At 42.8% G+C, this 24722-nt stretch overlaps 2 protein-coding genes across 2 annotated transcripts in view; one reads left to right on the top strand and one right to left on the bottom strand.

Annotated features, from left to right (window-relative positions):
* Positions 1–6: 6 nt before the first annotated feature.
* On the top strand, positions 7–10667 carry GABARAPL2 (GABA type A receptor associated protein like 2). The gene is made up of 4 exons (XM_019710828.2): positions 7–164; positions 493–548; positions 1709–1881; positions 10057–10667. Exons 1-4 carry the CDS (start codon positions 131–133, stop codon positions 10145–10147), a joined length of 354 nt encoding a protein of 117 aa, XP_019566387.1. The 5' UTR covers positions 7–130; the 3' UTR covers positions 10148–10667.
* ADAT1 (adenosine deaminase tRNA specific 1) overlaps positions 2116–24722 on the bottom strand; it is a 44776-nt gene continuing 22169 nt past the window's right edge. Inside the window, exon 11 of the mRNA XM_074314556.1 lies at positions 2116–2514. Within this exon, the coding sequence (XP_074170657.1) occupies positions 2469–2514 (46 nt within the window). The 3' untranslated portion in view covers positions 2116–2468. The remainder of the gene's footprint in view (positions 2515–24722) is intronic.

The raw sequence follows: 24722 nt of genomic DNA, 5'->3' as shown, positions 1-24722 counted from the left end.
AGGCTCCGGTAGCCGGAAGTCCCGCCTGCCGTGTATTCACCGCCGTCGCCGTCGCTGTCGTTGTTGTTGTGGTTGGTGCTCTGCGCTCCGCGGCTCCGAGAGCCGGCTGCGTCCTTTCCCCGCCGCCGCCATGAAGTGGATGTTTAAAGAGGACCATTCGCTGGGTAAGCGCTCGGCCACTGGCCGGGCCGTGGGGGCCGGCGCGGAGGGTGGGCCCTTCCCCCACTCGGGCCGCCCTGGGCTGGGCCGGGCGGGGCGGATGTAGAGCTTTGGGTTCAGGTCGCCGAGGCCCGGGTTCCCCGGGCAGCTGCCCACAGATCCCGTGCCGCCTTCCGCAGGCCCTGCCGGGAGCCAGGGGATCGAAGACTGAGGCCGCTGGGACGCCCGAACGAGGGCCCGGGGCGTGCGTAGGTCGCGGGGGGAGGAAGGCTGCGTGCCCCGGAACCGGCCTGCGGGCAGGCATGACCGTCAGCCGATGTGTTTCTCCCACAGAACACAGATGCGTGGAATCCGCGAAGATCCGAGCGAAATATCCCGACCGGGTTCCGGTGAGTGGACTCCCCGCCCCTTCACCTCACTGTCACCCCTGTCGTCTGGGACCCATGACAGGGCACCAGGCCATTCAACAGTTGACAAGTTGAGGTTCCAGCCCCGGTTATAGTAGCAGATGAGCCAGACTGGGTTAGGGGCCGTACGGATGCGGGCGTGAAGGGGCTGGAGCTGGTGCTGTTCAGGGTGCCTCAGTGCTGAATCTCCCGATCTAGGCCAGCGAGCTGTCTGCAGCCTCTGGGCTCCCTCGCTAATTATGTAAGGAACGATGTTCTAGGACAGGGCAACAGGTCACTGCCACTTTGGGGAACGATGGTGGAGCGAGACTGTCACTTTGGTCTTGGACGTGGTACTTTAGTCTCAGGACATTCTCATCTTTAACTTTGAGCCACCATTTTTATCTGACTTCCAGCACCCTTTCCTTACCCCTGACCCTGTCATCTTTTCCTGACCAAAAAAATCTGAGAAGCTGCTGAAAACCCCTTGTCCTGTAGTTTTCCCTTAATCAATACTAAATATGATCCTATATTTCTTTCATGGTAGGGGTGATGGTTTCTGTAATCCTTATTGATTTTTAAAGAACATCCAGGCCTGTTATTGTAGCTCATTGCTTGTGAACAATTTCTTTGGAGAGGTGTGAGGGGGACAAATTGAAAACCTGCTTCAGAGAGAATCAACAGGCCAAATGAAGAGCTTGGTTCTTGGCTGGCTGGAATTGCCAGTCATTTCCATTAGTCCATCCACTCTCATTTCCTGTGTTCCTTGGGATCTTAATTCCGCTGTAGTGTGAAGGTAGATCCTTTCTGGGATCCTGGAGTAAAAGGCTGCTGATGGAACCCTCACTAGATATTCTCAGGTCTGCCCAGACAAAATGTTGAAAGCTTTGTAGTAAGGGCTGTGTTTCTCTTATGCATGCTGAGATCAGGGATGAGAAATATAGTAACTGACCACAGAAAAACACTTACTGTTTCCCTATAACATATTTATATCAGTTGTTAACCTCCAGAGTCTGTGGTCTATTAATTCAGGGGCATGTTTTTTCATGTTACGCAGTTTCCCACCCACCTCCTTGCCCACACACTGTTCATCAGCTCCCTGACAATCCAAGGCCGAAGTCTTACATTAGAAATCCAGTCCTGATCTCTCTTTGCTTTGCCAGGTGATTGTGGAAAAGGTCTCAGGCTCTCAGATTGTTGACATTGACAAACGGAAGTATCTGGTTCCATCTGACATCACTGTGGCTCAGTTCATGTGGATCATCAGGAAAAGGATCCAGCTTCCTTCTGAAAAGGCGATCTTCCTGTTTGTGGACAAGACAGTCCCACAGTCCAGGTGAGAGATGTGTACTAGTATTGGTCATCTGCTTGGCTGTTTATAGAACTCAAAACTTTGGCGGTCTGAAAATTCTTAGAAGCCCTGACTGGAAATCAGGATTTTTGTGCTTCCTGACATTAGGAGCTCAGGGAAAATAAAGGCTTCAATACATGGGAGTGTGCTTTGGGTTAAGACTAGAACAAGGCCTGGATTATTTAAAAAAAATACAGTTGAGGACTTAGTTAAGCTTAAGCCATCAGTAGAACTGAAACCTGGAAGGGTTTTCTCCAAGTGATCCAGGGACTAAGTCTTGTCATTCTCCACTAGGAGCTTGTGGACCTTGCTGAGGCTCAGCTTCAGTTAATCACCCCGCTTGCTTGCCCTCTAAACTCAGTCAACTCAGTGCCACTGTGAGAATCTGTAGCTGCCTGGTCTTCAGTACACTACAATGGCTGCTGTCCAGCAAAAGGCTCTGAGGTCTCTCTGCAGACTTAAACCTCCCGTGGTATCATCTGTGCTGTCAGGTTAACCGCCCCCATGCTCTAGCTATTGTGCTTCCTGGAAGCAGTCTTTGGGATAACTTGGGGCTGAATCTAGGCAGTGCATTATAATTCCCTTCTTCCGTGTAGTTGACAGCTCAGATTTAGTCCCCTGTGGAAAGAGGAAAATGGACAGGCTCAGTCTAAATCCCTGGTCAGTCCTTTCCTGTTAACTGATTGAATACTAGGCCCTGAGCCAGATGCTGGCCCCCTCTTTCCTGAGTGTGAGTTTCTGGCTGCATCTCATCTTTGTGACCCAAACTAAGTTTCATTTGCTACTTCCTAAAAGTAGTCCTTCTAAAAATTAAGGCTTTCGGAAGCCCTGGGAAATAACCCAATGTGGCCAAAATATGTTCCTTTTGAAAATCCTTGAAAGCTCCAGAAGAGGCCTAAGCCAAATTCTAGTCCTTTTCCTATGAAAGGTAGAAAGCTCTTTTTCAGTCTGAAAGACCAAAAGGCAGAAAGGCTATTTTTTTGGTGTGATTTGCTTTTTCCCAATCTCTATCACTTCTACTCTACTCCCTGGTGTTTGGCAGAGAAGCAGGATAGGGGAGAAATGGAAGATTCTTCCCTAAGGTCTGTTGACATAAGAAATGTCCAAACGTAGAGAATTTTTATATGTTTGTTTGAGCCTAAACTGATGACACAGTGACTGGGAAGCAAGATCTCAAATGCTCCGGAGAGTGACAGTTTTACAGTGTCTTCTATGCATTTGGAATTAAGGCTGGAACATAAGGAAGATGACATGAAGATGGGAGCAAGCAAGGTGGAGATTGGATTACAGGATAGTTAAGTCTCTGTGCTCTCTTGAGGGTGGTTACCTTACTTCAAAGGTATGTTAATTTAGATGCACAGAAGCAATGGATGGGACTTGCTTAAGGCAAAGATAAACCTTTTATTTAAAATGTTAGTTGCCTGGAGCATGATTATCCACCACACCTGCCCAGTTAAGATTTTATGATCAGATCGCCCTGTGAGGTTACTTTCCATAGAACCCCTTTTTCATCCACAGGCCAGTGTCCTGCCTGAGGGGACAGGCCGGGTCCTGCCTGCTGGGTGCCTTTGCTATAGTAGCTATTGCTCAGGAAGCTGTGGTGTGGCCAGGGGTGATCTTGTCAGCCAGAGTTGGGCCCTTCAAGCCTTCCTTTGTAGCCTCTGGGCAGTGTGGCACTGGGTATACTCTTCACGAGGGGAAGAAGCCCTGTGTATCTGTGCTCAGTCAGCTCCATGTACAGGGGTAGGGGAGGTAAATTCATTCATATCACCTGCACTTTTGCAGAGCCTTGGTGACTGTTTCCTCCTTCCTGGAGTTAGCTTCTTAGTGGGAGGGAGGAGGTGACTAGGACCTATGGCATTACGTTTATTTCCTTCAATTCTTCTTCTTTTTTAAAATTTATGCATATTGGTGTGGTCAACAAAAGTACATAGGTTTCAAGTGTACAATTCTATAATACATCATCCATATATTGCATTATGTATTCACCACCCAGAATCAGTTCTCCTTCCATCACCATATATTTGACTCCCTTATTGCCTTTGATTTTGATCCTCTGATACTTCTTGAAGGAAATGAAGCAGGCTTCTGGAAACGTTAAGATTACTCTGATGGTTCCACATTAATCTAGCAATTAAAATAGCTGCAGATTTTAGCAACTGCCCTCTCCCCCCATTATCCCTGAGATATAAATAGAATTGGAAATGAAAAGTGATTCTCAGGGCCGCAGAATCTGCTTCAGGTCCATTTTTCTCTCCAAGTCTCCTTTGCCTTTCCAACCTGGTAAGATTCTGCCCTAAAGCAGATTTACTCCAATGACCCAAGTCAGGATTTTAGTCACTAACGAGGGCCCCTGTGCCCAGGCCCTCAGTGCCCCTGGCACCAGTTAATGACTTCCTGCAATCATTAAAGCAGCAGTTCTTTTTTTTTTTTGAGGGTTTTATCCTTAAAACAAATTTGTTTATAAACAAAAGAGGCATGCTTGTGACATCATGGGGCTTTATGCAAATGATTAATCACCTGATAGCAGCACAAACAAAATTACCACAGGGTCTCTTTCCTAAAGCTGGTGTGTGACTCAGCTTCTCCATCTCCTCCCCTAAGGCAGTTTCGCAGCTTTTTCCTCAGCTCTTTCCAGACTCCTTAGGGAAGCCCAGGGCCACCCTTAACCTTTGCCTGTGCTTGCAGCTCTCAGTGGCTGGGGAAATGAGTTGGAAAGGGATGAATCTAAACTCGCAGGAGCTCTCCCGCATCCCAAAGCAGACAGCACTTAAGCCTGAGGCTGAGAGGAAGTGACTTCAATTATACATAAGTGCCTTGGAGCAGAACTTGGGGAGAGTGTTCAACATGTAGAATGTTGGGATTATTGTTTAGAGTAGTTAGTATTAAATGTTGATTCTCGAAATAGAGACAGAGGTAAGTCCCTAAAAGTTTTACTTCCCAAATTCTTTCTGAGTTCTGTTTTATAAAAAGGGAGATCTCAACTGCCTTTTCACATTAGCATTGGAAAGTTGAATTCTCTGCATAGGTGCCTGCATCCAGAATCAGGTGAAAACCGAAAGGAGAATGGGTTGGTGCAGACAGGACTTGAGGAAGCACAGCAGTGTACAGGTTTCCCAGCCATGGCATTGAAGGGGCACTCAGACCGGCAGTGGTGCCTACCTTTTGGTCTTTGTTTAGAACACAGACAAGAGTCTTATTAATCCGCTGTTTAAAATAGAAACAGGAGTATATTAGTTAATAAAGGATCGCTAAGATGTGATAATTTGGGAATGTTACATTGGTTAACCTTTGCTGTTTAAGATTATGGTGTTAAGTTGCTTCTGGATCTTAAAGAGATACTAAGTAAAAGGAAGTTGTAATGTCTTGTGGTCCATTCAAAATGTGGTTAAATCAAGCACTTTTGATCATTTCTGGGTAAATACCTCTTCAAGAACAGGGTTTATTTCAGCAGTTGAATAGGGTTTATTTATATCAGAGAAAAATCTGATGAAAGAAACAAGCAGTAGTTCATTTTTTTGGAAGCTCAGGGAGCCTTCGGGGACGTAGTAACGCTCGTACTTTGAGGCCGGTGCCTGTGTGGCCACTGGCCTGCCACTTCTCCCCTCCTCCCGCCCCCTGCAAGAAAAGAGAGAAATCCAGGTCCAATGGAAGCACGTGTGCTTCGAAACAGATGGGAGGCCAGGTGTGCCTATCAGTCCAGGTGATCCATGAGTCAGGCTGGATCCCACAGCCCCGTGACCTGACCTTGGTTGGGGGCCGTGGGGACGTTCTGTAGGGAATGGACGTCCACACCGTTCTAGGTCAGCCTCCCCTGATTCATAGGCTGTTGAGTAGCTTAAAACTAATGTTTCCCTCAGCAGCATGGCCATTCCTACATGTGGATCCTTCTGAAAGGTTATTGCTTAGTTTGTCTGGTCTGTGACCCTGAATGGACGGGTGGGAGACAGGGTTTTAAGGAGCAATTTAGGTTCATTCCACTTGGTACTTCAGGGACGCACCACACTTAGATTGGCTCCATGGCTTGAATTTGCATTGGCTTTTCCCATTTGTTTGTCAGGCTCAGAGCTTGGAAGGTGGCAGTACCCCTCGTCCTCAGCAGCAGCCTTCTCGGATGAGTGCATGCGTACTTGATGCCACTGCGCTGTGCATGAGCATTAGGCCCCGGAGGCCATCTTGGGGTGTGTTCTGCAGCCAGTAACAGGCAGGAAGCTGTGGAGAGGCAGTGTGGCTCGCGAGGTGTCAGGCCGTGCAGCAAGCCTCAGCAGCTTAGCCAGGCAGACACCACAGAGCTACCTCTGCATTTGGACCCTAGGGCATTCCAGCGGTGGCCTGCCCAGTGTGGCCCAGGCTGTGAATTTGGAGAGGGAAGTTTATCTTAGAGGCTTAGGAACTTGTCTGAAACTGACACACTAGTCTCCTGCCATAGATTGCTGACTAGGGTTATAGTTTTCATTCCTGTACTTCCACTTGACTGTGCTTTTAATGGGACTTAAAAAACATTGTTTTAAAAACTGTACTTGTAGCCCAGCTCTTTTTGGCTCCAGGCCAAGTTATTCTGTGTGTGGCCTGGTGCTACAAGTGCTATTTTCAAATCATACTATACAGAGGGATGTGCCAGTCTTCTTTCTGGGCACCCAAGGAAGCCTTGAAATCAGGTGTCAGTTGAAGCTAAGGCTCTGCTGAATGGAGTGTTTAGCTCCTAGCATTAAGCATTGTCAGTTTTAAAGTTCTTGCCCAAGGGTTATCCTGAGTATAAGAACACAGTGCTACTGACAACTAAATAAAGTTTCCACACAAGGCTGTGTGACAGAGAAAAGGAGAAGAGTGAGAGGACTCTTAAAGTTTTTAGGCACAGTCATCTTGCTGTCAAATGACAGGATCTGAAGGAGAGAACACTAAGATCTGGCACACAGTGTGTGATGCAGAGGCCGGCAGCAGTGGCCTTACCTGGGAACGTGTCAGAAATGTAGTCTCAGGCCCCACCTGACCTGGTGATTCTGTGTGCACGTCGGTGTGTATGAGCGGCTCTGCGCTAAGGGAGCTCTCTGCAGAAGGTACAGGGATGCTGGCGTTAGGTCACCAGAACAGATGAGCTGTGTATGTACATGGAGGCAGCAGAGCTCGGTGGCAAGAGTGTCTCCTGGCTTTGTGACCTGAGGGGAATCATTTAATCTCTCTGTGCCTTACTTTTATGCTCTATGAACTACGGCCTATGATAGTACCTGCCTCTTAAGATTGTTGTGAGGATAAGAGGGGTATGTAATACACTTAGAACAGTGCTTGGCACTAAGTGCTATTATGATTGGGATTTACGATCAGCCTCTGTAGCTGCTAGGGCACTGGTTAAGCAAATTTATAAACTAAGTTTTACTTAAAAGACAATGGAATCTCAAGACAGAAAGCCACATATTTATAGCCGCCACCCCCCCCACCCCACCCCCCATCTCAGAGCCTGCCTTAGATGGTTGTGGTTCCTGTGTTCACCGCAGACAGCATAGAGAGTCTGGGGTGGGACACTGGTGTTCATAAAGCTCCTCAAAGTATGTATTTTTTAAAAACTTTCTTAGATTAAATTTGTTGGGGTGACATTGGTTAATAAAATTACATAGGTTTCAAGTGTACAATTCTACAGTACGTCATCTATATACCACATTGTGTGCTCACCACCCTAAGTCAGATCTTCTGTCAGCATATATTTGACTCCCCAAGCATTTCTAGTTCAGCAGTGGGACTCAGGCTTTCAAAAAACAGAACTTAGTCAGATGGAAGCAAACTTGACAAAGGCACCAAGGGGTGGCTGCCTTTGAATTGCACACAATATCTGCTACACCTGCATCGAAACCCCTTGGGTAATGGTAGTGAGGAGATGGTAAGACAGGTCTCATCAAGGTCACCCTTGACATGACTAAGTGGGGCAAAGGGAGTTAGTTGTGGCAATCGCTGTAGCTGTTTTCCCCTTAGCCTCATTCTGAGGAGTCGCAGGGAAAAGCAGAATTCCTCGGGGGCATTCCCAGCTACCAGGGTAAAAGTCTTCTTGAGAGATTCAGCTACTTGTTCAAGCCCATTGCTGTTCACTCCATTTCCTGGTGTGTCACTCTGCTTCCTGACCGACCACATGGCTCTTAAAGATAAGCATCTCAGAGTAAAGCAAGGCAAAGCAAAACAAAACAAAACAAGGAAGACAAGTATCTATGTTCCTCTGGCAGAGGGACTGGCAGAAGGACCTGGCTGCACGGGGACTCATCTGGCATTTTAAAACATACTGATGCCTGGGTCCTACCTCCAGAGATAATGATTTAATTGGTCTGGGATCGGCTTGGGCATGGAGATGTTTTTAAAGCTCCCCATTGTTTCTGATGTGTAGCCAAGATTGAGACAGACACAGGCTCTCCGGGTGGTCTCCTGAGTGGGGGTTCCTCCTTCTATCCAATGCTCCCCAAGTCCTTACATGTTCCAGAGCAGTGAAATAGCATGTGAGCCACATTGGTAATTTTAAATTTTCAGTTAGCCACATTAAGAAAGAAACAGGTGAAATTAATTTTAATATATTTATCCAGTATATCAAAACTATCATCATTTCAACATGTAATCAAAATTGAGATATTTTACGTTCTTTTTTCATACTGATTCTTTGAAATTTTGTGTGTTTTACACATATAACACATCCCAATTCAGACAAGCCACATTTCAAGTGCTGAAAATAGCTAGAGGTTACTGTATTGGCCAGCAAAACGTAGGGCATGTCTATCATAGCAGAAATCTCGACTAAACAGTACTGTTCCAGGTTCAGAGACCCTCACAGGAGTACTGTTTCATTGTACAAGATGCTGATGACAGGCCGTTTCGTATTCATACTCATCCACCCCCACGTTGTTACTTAATAATTCTCATCTACCCACACAGCCAAACGGGCTGAGCTTGAAAATGGGCAGGAAGAACAGGAAAGGGAAAAACTCCCCTTTACAAATGTGGCCTGTGTCCCTGTTTACATGGAGGTCCCATACAGCCTGCTACGGGTACAGCAGGAGAGTGGTGCAGTCATTACTTCACCAGCTTGAGGCCCTGGACCCCTCGTTATCTACCCCAGTGGCCCTTACTTGACTGAGTCCTGCATTTAAGCATCTCTTGTGACATGTCCAGGCTAGTGACCTCTGATGTCTCGAGCTGGCACTCAGACCCCTACTTTACTGCTGGTTCTGATTGACCTAACCAGGCACGGTGGCACTGAGTTTAACACATGTCCTCGCCTCCTTCTCATCTCTAATAGTACAGTCACGTGGCCAGAGCTCATGTGCGGTTCCAAGTGTTACTAGTCTTACTTGAGCAGGTACAGCTCGGTTTTGTGGCCGAGAACTAGATTAGGTCTCCTCTACTGCAGTCTGTTTTGCTGCTTAGGGAAAGCCAGCTTTCCCACCCACACATGTTTACGCAGTACCTATTTCTGGAGGGTTCTTAGGAAGGTTGGGCAGGGTGTCCTTGGATCCCAGATACAGTCTGAGAGCTGTTTGCGTTACATGTGAGGAAAAGAACTTCTCTTTGATGAGCTGATGCAGATCTCTGGGGCATAGCGTTTTTGGTGGGGGAGCTTCCACAAGAATGAACCCACCTGTACTTACATGTTAGGTACAAATTATAAATCTTCAATAAACCAGCCCAAGGAGAAGAAAGCTCTATGCACTCTTCCTTACCTTGGTCCTCCACCCATAAAGGGATGGGCCCCTTGGGTCCTTAATTTTGCTTAGCTTTTTCCCCTTGCCCAGGGCATTCAGAAAGCATTCGGAATGTATTAACCAGTACTACCAGCCAAGCCCACTCAAGGAGCGAGATAGAGCTGTCCTCTGAGGGATTTATTTTGTGTGAGGGTGAGTGCGAATGGCCTTGCCTTGCGGCAGGAGGATGGAGATTTGATTCTACTCTTACGTGTGTGTGATTTCCAGAGCCTGCTTAATCTTAGTCTTTTGTGGCTCCACTTACCTTCTTTACTACAGGATTGTAGCATGTACTGAGATTTGAATTTCTTTTTTTTCACCTACCACCAAAGGTGTGGGAGAGAGTAGCTAGTTTAAGGAGTCAAGTTCCTTGTCCTCGAGTATCTTTCTCCCAACACCTACACTCAGTAACTAAACCCAATTCTCAATGTTGTTTTTCTCTTTCAAGCCTAACTATGGGACAACTTTACGAGAAGGAAAAAGATGAAGATGGATTCTTGTATGTGGCCTACAGTGGAGAGAACACCTTTGGCTTCTGAGGGCCAGCGCTCGGCTAGGTGCACCGTTCCTGCTTGTGTATCTTGTAAATAGCCGGCTGTTTTCAGTTACTATACCAGAACCTCTTCACATAGACCTATTAGTGCATTTGTAACTGGATTGATTTCTTAATATATTGGAAGGTTTTGTTTCCTTAGACTAGTAAATTATCATACAGAGTTTTATTTTGAGTTTTTCTTTTTGTGCACTGTCCTCATGGCTGTACTCTCCAGAGAACTTGTTCCTATGGGAATCATATTTAATGAAGATATTTCCATATTGAAGTGAGGTAGGTGGGGTATTGAAGTGAAAGGGAGGGAGATGATGCATTTATTCTGGATTATGTTTGAAGTGTTAGATGGCTAAGTATTAAAAGCATCCAAATTAAATCCTTAGCAGTCAGAACACTTGCTTCACTAGATTTTTGCCAACTGCCAATCATGTTGGACTGAGCTAATCTGTTCCTCTTTCTGAAACTACTAAGGTAAATAATTAACAATAAAACTTCCTCTTATAAAGGCATTGCAGTGTGACCACGTCCTTTATTCACCATCTTTTAGATTGGTCAGAGAAGTAGCTCCTATGTCTGCTGGGCCAGGAGGAGAGTTTGTGGGGCCCATGGCATCACAGCCAGGAACAGAAAGCAATGGCCTGTGTCATAGGAGGGACATTTTCTTTTAAGTGGTTAAAATGTTCACATGGTTCAGATATCAAGCCTCTATAAAAAGGTATACATTGAGAGCTCCTACCACTGTCTTCTGACTACCTGAACCCTCTGCCTTATGGGAAACTACTTTTACTGGCTTGTTTCTTTTTACTATTTATTTTTGGAAGTACAATTAAATATGAATATATGTCCTTATTTTCTTATACAAAAGAAAACACATATACTTACGTATATTGCTTTTTTCATTTAACAGTATATCCTGGTGATCCTTCCATATCAGTCCATAACCTTTTTATTTATTTTTATAGCAAATAGTATTACACTGTGTGGATATATCATCATTACTTAACTAGTCTCCTATTAATGGGGGATTAAGGTGCATTGGGGTTGTTTGCAATCTTTCACTGTTACATACAGTTTTGGAATGATAACCATGCACACACAGCCTTTATAGGCTGTTGCTCTTCAATCAGTACTTTCTTTCTAAAAATCAAGATTTAGATTTATTTTTCCATGCCTGTGAGTTTCATGATTTCTCACAAATTAGTATAGATGTGTAGGCTTGCCAGCACACCAACGCATCTCAGAGGAAATGCTTACTTTCCTAAATCTTCCTTAGATGGACTATGTTGGAGGCTAGAGACCTACATAGATCATTAGAATAAAGAAATCAGGTATCACTCAGTGATGTAAGAAAATGTAGTTAAAATGACTGTCAAATATCTACTGGGAAAGAAACAAAGATCTTTAGCTTCATTTTTACCAAATTATATAAGCAACCTGTCAGAGCTCTCTACTGATGACAGCTTCCCAATTGGGATCAGAAGAAATACTCTTGTCTTGGCAGTTTGTTGGTCTTTCCCAAACCTGACCCATTAAAATCTGTGGTCCTCTTTGCTGGTAGTTTCAAACTAGAAGCAGGAGGAAACTGGCCTATAAGTGAGCAAGGTAAAGGGAAGGAACACTCTGTGTTATAAGGAATCTTGTTTGCAGTGACATATACCAACTCAAACTGGCTAACGCTCTACAAAGGCAATTTATTATTTCATCTATCAAATAGGGATGGTTCACTGGCTTCAGGCATAACTAAAACCAGAGATCAAATGATAACATCAAAAGTCTTTCCATCTCTTGGTTTTGTTTTCCTCTGTGTTTACTTCATTCTCAGGCAGATTCCTTCCATGTGATGGCAAAGATGGCCTCATCAGCTTAGCAACTCCAGTAGAAGGAAGAGCATTTCTTCTGAGAACAACGTCAAAAGTCTCTGGGAGGACTCTGGCCTTGCTTGAATTACTAAACAGCCCTCTCCATGGGGCAGGAACTGGTGGGAGGCAGCGGTGAACCCCTCCTTAACCATGTGAACAGAACAGGATTATACAGACATGGAGGAGGGACAGCGTTCCAAAGGCGCTTTGATCTGTTTCTGCTTCACAACCACAAACCCACAAATGCAACTGAGAATAGAGGGCAGAAGAAAATCAAAAGGCAAGTGTCACCGTAGCCAACTGTGATTTTCTTTCTTTTAAAAGTAATTTATAGTTAGCATTTATTGAACACTCACTGGGTACCAGATAATTTACATACATTATCGTGATTAATCTTCAAAAACCCCTCATAAGTAGGTAATATAATTCCCACAGCCACACTGCTAACAACTGGCAGAACTGAGACACCACATTTGAGATTTAAGAGGAACGATTGCAGTTGGCAGTATCAAATCATCTTGTGATGTCTGTTTTCTACTTACAGTGTGCCTCACACTATGCTGGACAGACACTGGGGCACAAATATGAATAAAGCATCACCCCATTCTACTGGAGCTTATGGTCTGGTAGGAAACTGACACAGATGATTATAAAGCAATGCTGTAAGTGCTATAGTAGAAAGTATTGGAACAGAGGAGAGACTATTACCTATAAAAACTCCTGAGGAAAGCAGCCTTATTTGTAATATCTAATAAAATTGGATTTGTCAATGTTACCTTTAAAATGCAGCATCTGATTGAAGGTTTTAAAAGTTATCTTAGTAAATAAAATCCAGCAGTACAATTAAATAGTCCTCACCAGGCAGAACTTAGTCCAAGAATGGATTATGTAGTTCCTCATTATGTCTACTAAAAAGTATACCAAATTAACAAAGAATATATATGTTCATAGATGAAGAAAAAGCACCTGAAACAACTCAAAACCCATTAATAATAATAATAATAATAATGATAATAAACCCTTAGCAAATTTCGAAGGGCACTTTAATTTGATAAAGGAAATTCATCAAAAATCTATAGCAAGTATGTACATTATATAAAGCTATGGTAAATAACTACCTATAAATAGATGATTCCAAAATCTCTATCTCCAGTCCATCTCTCTCTCACCTGATCCCCAAACCAGTCCCTCAAAATACCCATAAATAAGGCAGTGTGGTAGTGATATTGGGATAGACATCCATTAAAGGAACAAAACCCAGAAGTAGATCTGTGTATAATAAAACACGTCAGAGGTTGCATGACAAATCAGTAGGGAAATGATGAACCAGTCAACAAATATAAATGGTACTGTGACAACTGGTTACTTATATGGTAAAATTTTAGACACATTCCCATTAAAAACAGGAACTAGAGAAGGAAGTCAGGACTTTGATATATGAAGTATATCTCAATAAAGCTGTTTAATAAAAGTCTATCACAGCTTTTACTCAACACTGTCCTGGCATAAAACCAATACAATAAGAGAGAAAAAGTAAATGAGAAGCATAAAAATTAGGAAGACTGAACTGTATTTACATGCAGACAGTGATAGTCCACATAGAAAAATCCAAGAGAATCTATAAAAATTAGAACAAATGAAGTTCAGCATGGTTGCTGGATACCAGATAAGTTACAAATATTGATGTTTCTACATACCAGTTGTAACCAACTGGGGAATATAATAGGAAAAAAGATCTCATAGTCAATAAGAGAAAAATCTCTTAAGTGCATAGAAATAAATATAAGATATACAAGACCTTCATGGAGAAAATGATAAAACATTATTGAAGGACATAAAGACCTAAATAAGGGATACTTGTGTACTAATATACCATATTCAAGGATGAGAACACCCAACATTGTAAAGATGCATATTGTCCCCAGATTAACCTATGAGTTGAATGAAATTCCAATAAAAACCCCAATCAAGTTTTGTTTTTGTGTGTAATCTGGAAACTGATGCTAAAATGCATCTAGAAGAGCAAAAGGCCAAGAATAACCAAAAAGTGTTAAGGAAAACCATCTGGGGAGACCTGTCTTAGCAGTTATTAAGACTGTGCCATATGGCATAGAGATAACTAAATCGGGGAATACAACAGAAATCCAGAAACAGACCCATGTTTAAAATGTAACAGTGATGGCATGAAAATCAAACGGGAAATGATGAACTAGTTAATCCATGATTCTGTAACTGGTTACATATATGGAAAAAATAGATTCATATTATTACATCATGCCTAAAATAAATTCAGGGTCAATAAAAGATCTAAATGTGAAAAATCAAAACTTAAAAAAAATCGAGGAAAAAAATAGAATATCTATGATCTTGGCGTAGGGAGGGAGTTCTTAGACAAGATACAAAAATACAAACGAGAAAGGAAAAGATTGATAAATTTAAGTACATAAAAATAAAAATCTTAAAGTAAAAATCTTTTATACAAAAAATGTACTATAACAAAATCAATAGAAACTACAGATTGGGTGAAGATGTTTGTAACATATAAATCAAAAAAGAATTAATATCCAGAATAAATAAAGAATTCTTGCAATTAATAAGACAAACAACCCAATAGAACAATGGGCAAAAGATACCAAAACTCCTTAACGTCACTCAAGGCCACTGAGTGTGCGTCGCACATGACACCAAGTCTCAGGTGTGCCTTTGACAAAGACTGCAATGTGCACAGGGCCCTGCGGGTTGTGCATTGACACAAACTTCACTATGTAGTTAGGAGCCCTGTGAAAAGGCAAAGGAAAGGAAACTGGGATATCATTTCAAACGCATCACATTAGCCAAATGAAAAGTGCCAACGTATAAAATGTTAGGATGTGAAGCATCTGGAATTCTCATAACTGCTGCTGTGAGTATAAACTAATGCTCTCACACTGGAAAGCAGTTTGACACTATTCAGTAAAGATGAAATGCAGATAACCCTTGGCCTAGCAAATTCCATGTCTAGGTATATACCCTAGATATAGCCTACCTGTGTACAAGAGACATACAAACAAGAATGATCACTGCAGTCTTGTTTGTATGAGTAAAAAACTGGAAACCAACTAAATGTCCAACAGGAGAATAAAGAGATAATATGTGGTATATTCACACAGCAGTTAAAGTGAATGCAGCAGCGCTTCATATGTCAAAATAAGAAAGTCTCCAAAATGGTGCCAATGAATGAGAAAAAGCAAGATGCAGAAATATATTCAGCGTATCAGTTCTATAAAGTTTAGAAACACGCAAAACAATTGTATGTATTGCTTACAGGTACAAACTTATGTAATAACAGTATAAATCATGCAATTCAAGGTGGTGGCTGGGGAGTAGTATCAGGGAGGGGTAAATGTGGGGTTTCAAATACAACTAGTTATTTTTTATTTCTCCAGAAAGTAAAAGCCTGAAACAAACATAGCAAAAAGTTTACTGGCAATTTTCTGTTATTTTTGAAATGTTCTAGAACTTTTTGTTTTTAAGGTACACAGTGAGAACAGACATTGGGTCCTTCTCAAAAAAGCACGTGGGTCCCTCCATTTCTCACCTCTGTTCACTCCTCCGACCAGGGGAGGCTGGCTTCCACTTCCCTGACCCTGCTGTTTGTTGAGTTACCAAAAATAACCTTGCCCCCCAGTAGGGAAGAGGGGGGATGACAAGGTTCTTAGGGCTTACTTTCCTTGTTTTTCTTTTAGTATATTCTACATTTTCGATTACTCCCACCTAAAGCTCGTAATTGGTTCTCTGCTGATTTTCCTCTGCCCTCTTGGTCGTACTCTTTCCTGTGCTTCTCGACCTTCCCCTTGAACTCTCTCTGTTCCCAGGGTTCAGTCCAGGGTCCCCTTTTCTTATTCGTAAGAATTTGGTTGATTTTACCCTAACCAATGTCTTCAAAGACTACCTATAAATAAATGACTCCAAAATCTCTATCTCTGGCCCATCTCTCACCCGATTCCCAAACCAGTCCTTCAAAATACCCACTCTAGGTCCTTACCTCATGATATGACAGAAATCCCAAACTCTGAAACAGCTTATCATCCCCACCTCCATCTCCTGCCCTGCCCCCAAAGACCAGCTCCTCTTCCTGGCTCCCTTTTCCCAATACACGGCACCACATTCCATCCTGTCACCCACTCAGTAACCTGGAAGCCACCCTCAATACTCCCTCCTCCCCTACCTGCAATCAGCCTCACCAGCCTCTGTATTTCTCAAGTCAGTCCCCTTCCTATGGCTCTAAAACCATTATTGTCTGGGTGGGCCTCATCGTTTGTCTTCTAATTACTACAGTAACCCCCCAACTGTGGTCTCCTTGCCACCATCCCTGCCTCTGCCAATCCATCCTCCTTGCTACAGAGGAGAGTATTTCTAGAATGCAACTTCCATCCCATCTCTTTTCTCAAAATCCTGAAGTGCTGAGTTGTCGGGATAAAACCATTCTTCACAGGGCATATAAAGTTCCCCCAACATGCCCCCAAGTGCCTCTCCCCCTCCCATACTCCACCAGCCCAGCCATGGCCTGCTTTCATCTCTGGCCTTTACACACGGTGATTCTCTTCCTCAAATATCCTCCTTTCCAAACTGTCCCCACACGCACCCCCATTTCCGCTTGCTTGCTGTCCTGTAATCCTTCCCCTTCACCTCCGTGCTTAAGTATATACCTGGGCCAATGAAACTTCCCGTGCACCTTCCTCTCCCAGCTCGGTACTGGACCTCTATCCTAGTCATCTTTACACTGGACTATTCCACTGTGAAGGCAGTTAGTTGCCCGTCTTCCCTACTGGTCAAGGAGCAACAAGAGGACTATCCCCTCTCCTTGTACCTTGGGCATCGCACAATGCCTGGCATATTGATAGTACATGACTGGTCCACCTGGAGCCGAGAGCCTACTTAACAAGTGCAAACGCAGCTTAATTTTGCAGCAGTGGCTGAAACAGGCCGTGGCTACAGGGAGGGCTGGGGCAGGTGTGTGCGCTAGGCCACTGGTCCCAAAGGTGGTCTGAGGATCTTGTTCTAGAAGAATCTAAAAGGAGGCGATATAAGTGTTCTTATTCTGAGAACACTCACTTATAATTAGACTGAATGGTAGCATGCTTTAAAAAGCGCAATTGGGTCCCCTTTACACCTTTATTTCCTTAGGGAGAAAAAAAAGATCCTGGTGTTGACATGTGGGAGGCAAAGCATAGAATTAGGTAGGAGGATCTACATACACCTCTGATCAACAGCTTTGCTTCCTCGCCTCTGTGGCTGCTGAAGACAGGCTGCTGCTTCCAGATGTGGCAGGGAGAGGTGCCCGCAAGCAAACCTGCGAATGCCTGGTGTGCGGCAAGAGGCTCACAAACATTGGCTCCATAAGCTTCTGCTGAGGACAATCTCTTAATGCTTATTGGCAAAAGCTCTGGAAATCGAGACCGGCAAATTGAACGGTCACTTATGAGCTGAAGTGGCAGACCAAGGCTGGTGTTCCCTACCTGCTAGGCACTGTACACATGGAGGCAGCCCCCTCACACCTATGCTGCACATTATCTCATCCCCACAGCCCCGTCACCAGGGGGTGGTGGTGCCCTCATGTCAGGTAAGGCCACTGACACAGAGAATCTACTTACCTCCCTAAGATCGCACAACCAGTGTATCCTGGAGCCACTCAGTTCAAACTCAGGTCTAGAGCCTAGAGCCACCCTTGTTCTGCTAGACCAGAGGTTACAAATGGAATGCCTGTGTCTCTAAGTGGACCCTAGACATGTACATAAAAATCCAATTTTCTTGCTTCTGAAAAACTTTGGAAGATCTGATAACAATCAGCAGGAACAAGATCCTGGTTTCTCATTGGATAAGGAACACACTTTTCAGTTCCCCTCCTTTCTTTAAGCTTCCTACTCCTGAAAATTTCTGGGGTTGTAACCTTTGCACCATCGTTTATGCGCCATCCTTCATTTTCGAGTAGAATTTCTCCAAATTATATGCAAACAAAATACTTGCCCATCTTTCCTGAAAGAGGCATATGTCTGGGCTGCACGATCTGCCTGCTTCAGCACAGGTGAGTGAACACTGCTGTCTGGAGCTGGTTGAGACTGTGCTGCCACTCACTCCATCACCCCAACGTCCTGTTTCTCCGGTTGCCAGCTGGTTTCTCAGCCCAGCAGGTAGGGCTGTGCTAGGACAGAAGGGTATTCACAATGGCACTGGATAAATGAAGGGAAGGGAAAAGTACAGCATGAAAATAACCAGCGGAAAAGGCAGTCACTGGAGGTCAGGACAGTTCACAAGTGGCAGCAATAAAAAAGGAAGTTGATGAAATCCGGGGGTGGGTGGTGGAATATATACATCGAGAAGCGCTCTTTTCTTTCTCTCAATTATCTAATTCAGTGAAAGCAGGCAACTAGATTGTGTGCATCTATTGTGGGGCAAAGCTTGGGTTGCCCTCAGTATAATTTCTCGGAGCTCTCCTGAGAGGTTGCACATAAAGGTCTTGTTGTTGAACTGAAGAGAAATGCTGGGAATGGGCTCTGTCATCCTGCTCTGTTGTCAGGTTGGTTTCAGCACCAAGGGGCCCACCGTGCTTCCCCTAGAGACACTGTGGGTTTCAATGCGCTTTTTATTCTCTTGGCTGCTGGAGCAAACAGCCATCACTGTTTCCATTGTGAGTTCTTTTTCTTCTGGAGCCAAGCTCAAGTTCAAGGAACATGTGCTTGAGACCAACATTTGGCAGCCTGGGTCCCCACTTGGAGTGACGTTCTGCCTTAGCCTTTTTCCCATCAAGACACTTTCCCGCATTTGGAGATTGAAAAGCAATGCTGAACACACTTTGTTCTAAAAGCTGGTTCCTACTCTGCTGGCTCATCAAGATGAGGGACAAAACATCCACACCCAAATACAGAACCCAGGTTACTGGGCTAAGATAACAATTATTTCCATCCTTTCATTGTTACCAACATGACTGAGGCCATCGCATCTCAAAATGTCAATGGGCTCAGTTTCCTGGAGAAAAATTCTCTTTGCATTATCTACTCCATGAAGAATTTTATGAGAAATCCTACCTCACAGGTGAAAAAATTAAGCATCCTAATTACTGGGACCTCATTTTGTAGAACAGGTTAACAGGTTAGAAGTCAGAGATTAAATACTTTCCCCACATTCACATAGCTAGTAGCAGAGTTGGTACTAGAACATAACTACTTGAATATTCAGACCTAAGGACTACGTTTTTTTCACATTTTTAAATTGGGGAATAATTATAGACAATAAAAACTCACAGATCTTAAGTGTAGAGCTTAATAAATTTTGACAAATGTTTATATCCATGTAATCAACATTCTAATCAAAACAGAATGTTCCATCATCCTAGAACGTTCCCTTGGACCTTTTCCACTCAATCCCATCTCCCACCTTTCCCCACGAGGCAATAACCACTGCTCTGATTTCTATCCCCTTCAGTTCTGGGGCCCCAGTTGTAAGAAATGAAAATTGAATTAATACATCTTTGCCTGCAGCTCTGAAGTGCTTTTTTGCAGAATTTTCCTCCCCTTTTTGGACCACAAGTACTACTTAAGATTTGTTTTAGATCCATCTGGACAGCCTTCCAGGAAGTCAATTTTAGCCCCAGGACAGACACATTTAAGTTTAAAGGAATTCACATTTATAGGCTATGAAGGCCAACTATGATTCCTTAATATGCAGTATAAAAAGAACTTTTTGGAAAATAAAGTGGTCTCTCCAGAATATCTGCCTTCTTGCCTCTTTCTGTATCTAACTACTCCTTCAGGATAGCTGCCCTTGTTTCTATGGAAAGAATTGCTGGAGCTCTTGAAAGTGAGTACATGTGTACGGTCTACTTGGAAGTCACTTCCTAGATTTAATAACCTTCCTGCTGCAGTGGGACCCCTCTTAACTCATCTGATGTCCCCAGACAGTTGAAAATGTAACTAGCCAGCAAGGGAACTTAGAAACTGGAAACTGGAAAACTTTGGCTAAGGTTTGCTCAGAACATTGTCCTAAAGCCAAAAAAAATGTTGCCAAGGTCCAGGTGGAGGCAGCTTTCCACCAGCCACAAACACAACCGAATCAGACGGGGCCAGCTTCTCTTCCAGCCAGAGCACTGGCGGGCAGGCTGGGTCATTTTCTCCACAGCAAATTGGTCTCCCAGATGGTGACCTAATGCTTGGCACTGGTGAACTCCATAAAACAAGGCATTTCACCCTATGCTCTGAGGCAAAAATGACTACATGGAATATATACATATATAATTAATTAAGTCAAGTTTTAAAAATCCTAAAGAAAAAGAATAAAAATGATGGACACAGTCATAACATTAGAACCCATTTGTTAACACAGAGCAAAGAAGAAGCAATGCTAAAATGTAAACTCGCCTGACAGAGCCAAATTCTAGAAGACATTTTGTTAGTAAAGAGATAATTCTGTGGAATTATAAGTAGAGCTGCCAAAAGCAATGTGGGGAGTCCTTCTTTCCTATATAATGTCACTTCCTCTGAGTGTTTTCTGGTGTTTCTACAGTAGAAACACCTTTTTTCTACTAAATAGAGAAAACTTCCATTTCTAAAATGTATTTTTAAAATAGTTACTATAGGTGTGGCCAGTTAGCTCAGCTGGTTAGAGCGTGGTGCTGGTAGCACCAAGGTTGCCAGTTCGATCCCCGCATGGGCCATTGTGAGCTGCACCCTCCTTCAAAAAATAAAACAAAATAGGTACTATATTAACATGGTTCAAAAATTTAAAAAATATATATAAAGGGTCTTCAGTGAAAAGTCTCCCTCTCACTCGTGGGCCCCAGCCATTCCCTTTTTCTCCTCATGGGCCCAGTGTAGTGGTTTCCTGTGTATCTATTTATCTATTCAGAGATAGTTTAGCATATACAAGCAAAACATAGATATACACCTTTCATTGTTCTTTTTTAGAAATAAAATGTTATAATGTTGTCTGTCCTGCATTTTACTTTTTTTCCCCACTTGTATTTAGAAACAGAACTTTGAAGATGCTTTTAAATAAAGCAAAATTATATGTTCATTTACCCTTTGACTCAGCAAATCCCACTTCTAAATCTATCCAAAAGATACACTGGCAAAAATACAAAATATTTTATGTGGGTTATTCACAGGGCATTTCCAAAGGAAAGAATGAAATGTCCCTCAACAACTAAGAATGGTTACTTCTCGGGGAAGGAAAAAACAGGGAAGGGGATGCTGATAGAAGACCTTTCTGAATGTAACTTTTCCTCCCCTTTTTTTTCACTAGTTTAAACTTTGGAATCATATAAATAGTTTGTGTAGTTTTTTTAAAAGCTCCTCTAAAAATTGAAAGCAAACTGAAACAAAATTAACTATGTGTATATTTGGAGCAATAACTAAAGAGAGGAACTGTTTTAAGTGATTTTAAAATATTCACAGTCCCTAGACCAGGGTTTCTTAACCTCAGCACTGTTGATATTTTTTGGGGCCAGAAAACTCTTTGTTGTTGGGGGGTCATCCTGTGCACTGTAGGGTGTTAGCACCCAAGGCTCTCGTGAGCTTCTCTGATTGGTGACAGTTTGCATGTATTGTCACACACTGTGGCTCGGAGAATTAAGTGCTGTGCGTGTGACCATGGGGAGAGTGTTTTAAAATGTAGGAGGAAGGGGCACGCTGTGGCACAAGGAGCCACATGTGGAAGCACTAGGGTCGGTCAGGAGGTAGAGGGAGCCAGGAGGAAATGTGGGCAAGGGCTGTTATATCTGAAAGGGAAGCAAGGGGCGAGACAGAGTACGCAGGCTTGGGATTGGCTAGTTTGACTAATTTCAGTAGGCCCTGAGGCACAGGGGCTGTCCCTACTTTTCTGGTACCTGGCCCTGGGGTGATAAGGGCAGAGTGTGAGAGTCCAGAAAGGAGGTGGTTGGGTATGGGCTCTGGATTGGTTGGTTTGCATATAAAAGGTGCACTCACAGATGAGTCTCTCACTATCTCTACAAATTGGCTAGCCCTGGGAGGGGCCATCTCTCCAGGGTCAGGAAGACACAGATGTCAAAGCACCAGAGACACATTAACAGAGAGGACAACCAGGAACTTGTTAGCTGCTTTCTCCTGGCCTTCACCCAGGCACCTTTTCTCTTCGCTGACTTGAATTCTTTCACTGTAATAACTGGTGAGTATAACAGCTTTTCTGAATTCTGTGAGTCTGTCTAGTGAATCATCGAACCTGAGTGTGGTCTTGGGACCCTGATACAACTGCTAAAACCATTAGGTGAAAGGGTGGTAGGGAACTTCATAATGGGATAGATCAGGCTGATGGGGAACTTCACAATTAGATCAGGCTGAACCCATTGCTCAGTCATGGAAAGTGGGACAATCAGATGTTATGTGTTCCTCTTGATCTGATGCAACAGATGTATGCAGAATCACCTAAGAAGTGTTTCTATCAAATGAACTAAGCCTAAATCTAATCAAGCCTCTCCATGGAACTGCAAATTTATAGGAATTATGGGGGACAGGGGAACCCGTTCTCAACTTTGGAGGAAATAAGCAGCCAAATCCAGGATAGAGGAGACTCTACAGGACAAATAACATATTTGTTCAACACATAAAAAGGAGACTGAACTGTTATACATTTAGTGAGACAAAAAGCAAATCAATCAAATGAATGGTGTGGACTTTGTTTGGATCCTAATTTGAATAAATCAATAGTCAAAATACCTTAATTTTTAAAATTTTTTTGATGGACGGAATGGGGTAAGGTTCCCATTTTAGACATGATTTCTAGCTCCTCTGAAGTCTATTCTTTTTCTATGGCTCAAAGCATCCTTCTATAGAAAAACCTTCTCCTGATCATGTCCTGGTGAAAGCCAAGCACCGTCTTCTTAGAAACTTGTCATAAACTGCTCTCTCCCCACTCCTCCTCATTGGAGAGAATGAGAATCTAGTGAAACATCCTGCCTAAATGTTGACTCTTCCCTAACACTACCAGGAAAAGAATGTGTACAGTCTGTTTTAGGGTCATTGAAACATACCCTACACAAGCTCCTTGATTTCAAAGACTGTGTTGATCTGCAAGTCAGGCAGTAAGCAAATATTTGTTGAGTACCTTCTAGGTGTGTATGCTGTGCTAGAACTATGCATAAATGTAATAAGTAGAATAGAATAGAGAGCCCAGAAATAAATCCTCACTTATAGGTCAATTAATCTACGACAAAGGAGGGAAGAATATACAATGGGGTAAAGACAGTCTCTTCAATAAGTGGTGTTGGCAGAACTGGACAGATACATGCAAAAAAATGAAATTGGACTACCATATACAAAAATAAAATGGATTAAAGACTTAAATGTTAGACCTAAAACTCTAAAACTCCTAGAATAAAACATAGGCAGTAAACTTTTTGACATCACTCTTAGCAGTATCTTTTTTGGATATGTCTCCTCAGGCAAGGGAAACAAAAGAAAAAATAAACAAATGAGACTACATCAAACTAAAAAGATTTTGCACAGTGAAGGAACCTATCAACAAAATGAAAAGACAACCTACTGAATGGGAGAAGATATTCGTGAATGATACATCCGATAAGGTGTTAATATCCAAAATATATAAAGAATTCATACAACTTAACATCAAAAAAATCCAATTAAAAAACGGGCAGAGGACTTGAATAGATATTTCTTCCAAGAGGACATACAGATGGCCAACAGACATATGAAAAGATGCTCAACATCACTGATCATCACAGAAATGCAAATTAAACCACCATGAGATATCAGCTCACACCTGTCAGAATGACTATCATTGATAAATCAAATAAATGCTGGCAAGGATGTGGAGAAAAGGGAACACTAGTGAACTTTTGGTGAGATTTTAAATTAGTATAGCCACTATGGAAAACAGTATGGATATTCCTCAAAAAATTAAAAATAGAGCTGCCATAAGATCCAGGAATTCCACTTCTGGGTATTAATCCAAAGAAAACAAAAACACTAATTTAAAAAGATATATGCACCCCTATGTTCATGCAGCATTATTAGTAATAGCCAAGATATGGAAGCAACCTAGATGTCCATCAATAGATGAATGAATAAAGATGATGTGAAATATATCTATACAATGGAGTATTATTCAGCCATAAAAAAGAATGAAATCTTTCCATTTGCGACAACATGGACAGACCTAGAGGGTGTTATGCTAAGTGAAAAAAGTCAGACAGAGAAAGACAAATACCATATGATCTCACTTATGCGTGGCATCTAAAAATTAATGAATAAACAGAAACAGAAAGAGACCCATAGATATAGAGAACAAACTGATGTTTGCCAAAGGGGAGGGGATGGGGAATGGGAATAAAAAAAATAAAGGCCCTCCTATGTGGCTGTGGTGGGCATCCAATTAATAATATGTTAATTAACAAATATTTGTTGATCACCTACTACATACCAGGGGCTGTTTTAGGTATTGCAGATAAGCTATGAATAAGACAAAGTTCCCATCTTCAAGTAGCTTCCAGTCAAAAGACATTTTTGAGACAACAAAGGGAAACCCAATACGCACTGCATATTAGACACTAAGGAACTGTTAATTTTCTTGGGTGAAATATGATAGTTAGGGTTCATTTTAAAATGCTCCCAGCAAAAGAAACCGGAGGGGAGGTGGGGAATAGATCAGGTAACAACAGCATAAAGCTGCTGGTTGTTAAGTCTGGGTGGTGGTACA

This window comes from Rhinolophus sinicus, linkage group LG11 (genome assembly GCF_036562045.2).
Source record: "Rhinolophus sinicus isolate RSC01 linkage group LG11, ASM3656204v1, whole genome shotgun sequence".
NCBI classification, from domain to species: Eukaryota; Metazoa; Chordata; class Mammalia; order Chiroptera; family Rhinolophidae; genus Rhinolophus; species Rhinolophus sinicus.
This window is presented reverse-complemented; position numbering and strand designations above follow the sequence as displayed.

Excerpts from the sequence above, each read along its gene's own strand:
- GABARAPL2 (XM_019710828.2), top strand. The coding sequence starts at position 131 with ATGAAGTGGATGTTTAAAGAGGACCATTCGCTGG. Across the intron at positions 165-492 it reads TAAAGAGGACCATTCGCTGG|AACACAGATGCGTGGAATCC; the intron begins GTAAGCGCTCGG and ends TTTCTCCCACAG. Across the intron at positions 1,882-10,056 it reads AAGACAGTCCCACAGTCCAG|CCTAACTATGGGACAACTTT; the intron begins GTGAGAGATGTG and ends TTCTCTTTCAAG.